Genomic DNA, 1,152 nt, shown 5'->3' on the forward strand with positions numbered 1-1,152 from the left:
GAAAAAATGGAGTTAGCATGTCCATGTGAAGATGACCCACAATCTTCAATTTCTCACCAAAAGATGGACTCCATTTCTTAAATAACGGTTGGTCAGTTATAAATTCAGTTACCCACCTCTTCCATTCTTCAATTCTTCTTCTTCTTCTTTTTCTTCTTCCTCTTTCTTCTCTTTCAGAATCATGTCTCTGCTTTTCCACCTTCTCTTTCTTCTCTTCTTAGGTAAATTCTTCATCTATTTCTTTCTTATTGCAATCCTCTCTGCTATGTTCAACTTCTACACTGCATTCAGCTCAAATCAAAACACACGCTTAGAGGTTTTATTATCATGTAATTAGCCAACCATTTTCGATTTTCTAATTTTTTTTCTTAATCAATGTCTGGATTATACATTTTCAGGTAATGTAGCATCTGCCACGGTATTTTCTCTCGAGAATCATTGTAGTTACACAGTTTGGCCGGGTACGCTTTCCGGCAACGGCGCCGGCATTCTCGGTAATGGCGGTTTCGCCCTGCAGCCCGGTTCGTCGGTCCATCTCACAGCTCCTTCCGGCTGGTCAGGCCGCTTCTGGGCCCGGACCGGATGCACCTTTGACGACTCCGGCGCCGGAAAATGCGCCACCGGAGACTGTGCCGGGGGACTTAAATGCACCGGCGGAGGAGTCCCGCCGGTGACGCTGGTGGAGTTCACGATCGGAAGCTCCGGCAACGGTAACAAGGACTTCTACGACGTGAGTCTCGTGGACGGTTACAACGTGGGAATGGGAGTGAGGGCTACTGGGGGAACCGGTGACTGCAAGTACGCGGGGTGCGTGGCGGACCTGAACGGCGCGTGTCCAGCGGAGCTTCAGGTTAGAGACGGGGGCGGCGCGGTGGTGGCGTGCAAGAGCGCGTGCGCGGCGTTTAACACGGCGGAGTTTTGCTGTACCGGCGAGCACGGGTCGCCGGAAACGTGTTCGCCTACACATTATTCGGAGATTTTCAAGAGTGCGTGTCCAACAGCTTACAGTTACGCATACGATGATGCTTCCAGCACTTTCACATGTTCACAATCTGATTATGTTATCACTTTCTGTTCAATGGGATCATCATCTTGATCATTATTAACATGTGCACATTTTCATACCTCTTTTTTTTTTTTTTTTTTTTTCTG

General features: G+C 48.1%; 1 protein-coding gene across 1 annotated transcript; it reads left to right on the forward strand.

Annotated features, from left to right (window-relative positions):
• On the forward strand, positions 1-1,152 carry LOC106763779 (pathogenesis-related protein 5-like). The gene is made up of 2 exons (XM_014647935.2): positions 1-221; positions 399-1,152. The coding sequence occupies exons 1-2, from the start codon at positions 182-184 to the stop codon at positions 1,094-1,096; spliced, it is 738 nt and encodes a 245-aa protein (XP_014503421.1). The 5' UTR covers positions 1-181; the 3' UTR covers positions 1,097-1,152.

This window comes from Vigna radiata, chromosome 6 (assembly GCF_000741045.1).
Source record: "Vigna radiata var. radiata cultivar VC1973A chromosome 6, Vradiata_ver6, whole genome shotgun sequence".
Classification (NCBI taxonomy): domain Eukaryota; kingdom Viridiplantae; phylum Streptophyta; class Magnoliopsida; order Fabales; family Fabaceae; genus Vigna; species Vigna radiata.

What these genes read in the sequence shown, in the direction of transcription:
- LOC106763779 (XM_014647935.2), top strand. Translation starts at nt 182, where the DNA reads ATGTCTCTGCTTTTCCACCTTCTCTTTCTTCTCTTCTTAG. An exon ending in TCTCTTTCTTCTCTTCTTAG is followed by an intron (nt 222 to 398) that starts GTAAATTCTTCA and finishes ATACATTTTCAG; the next exon opens with GTAATGTAGCATCTGCCACG.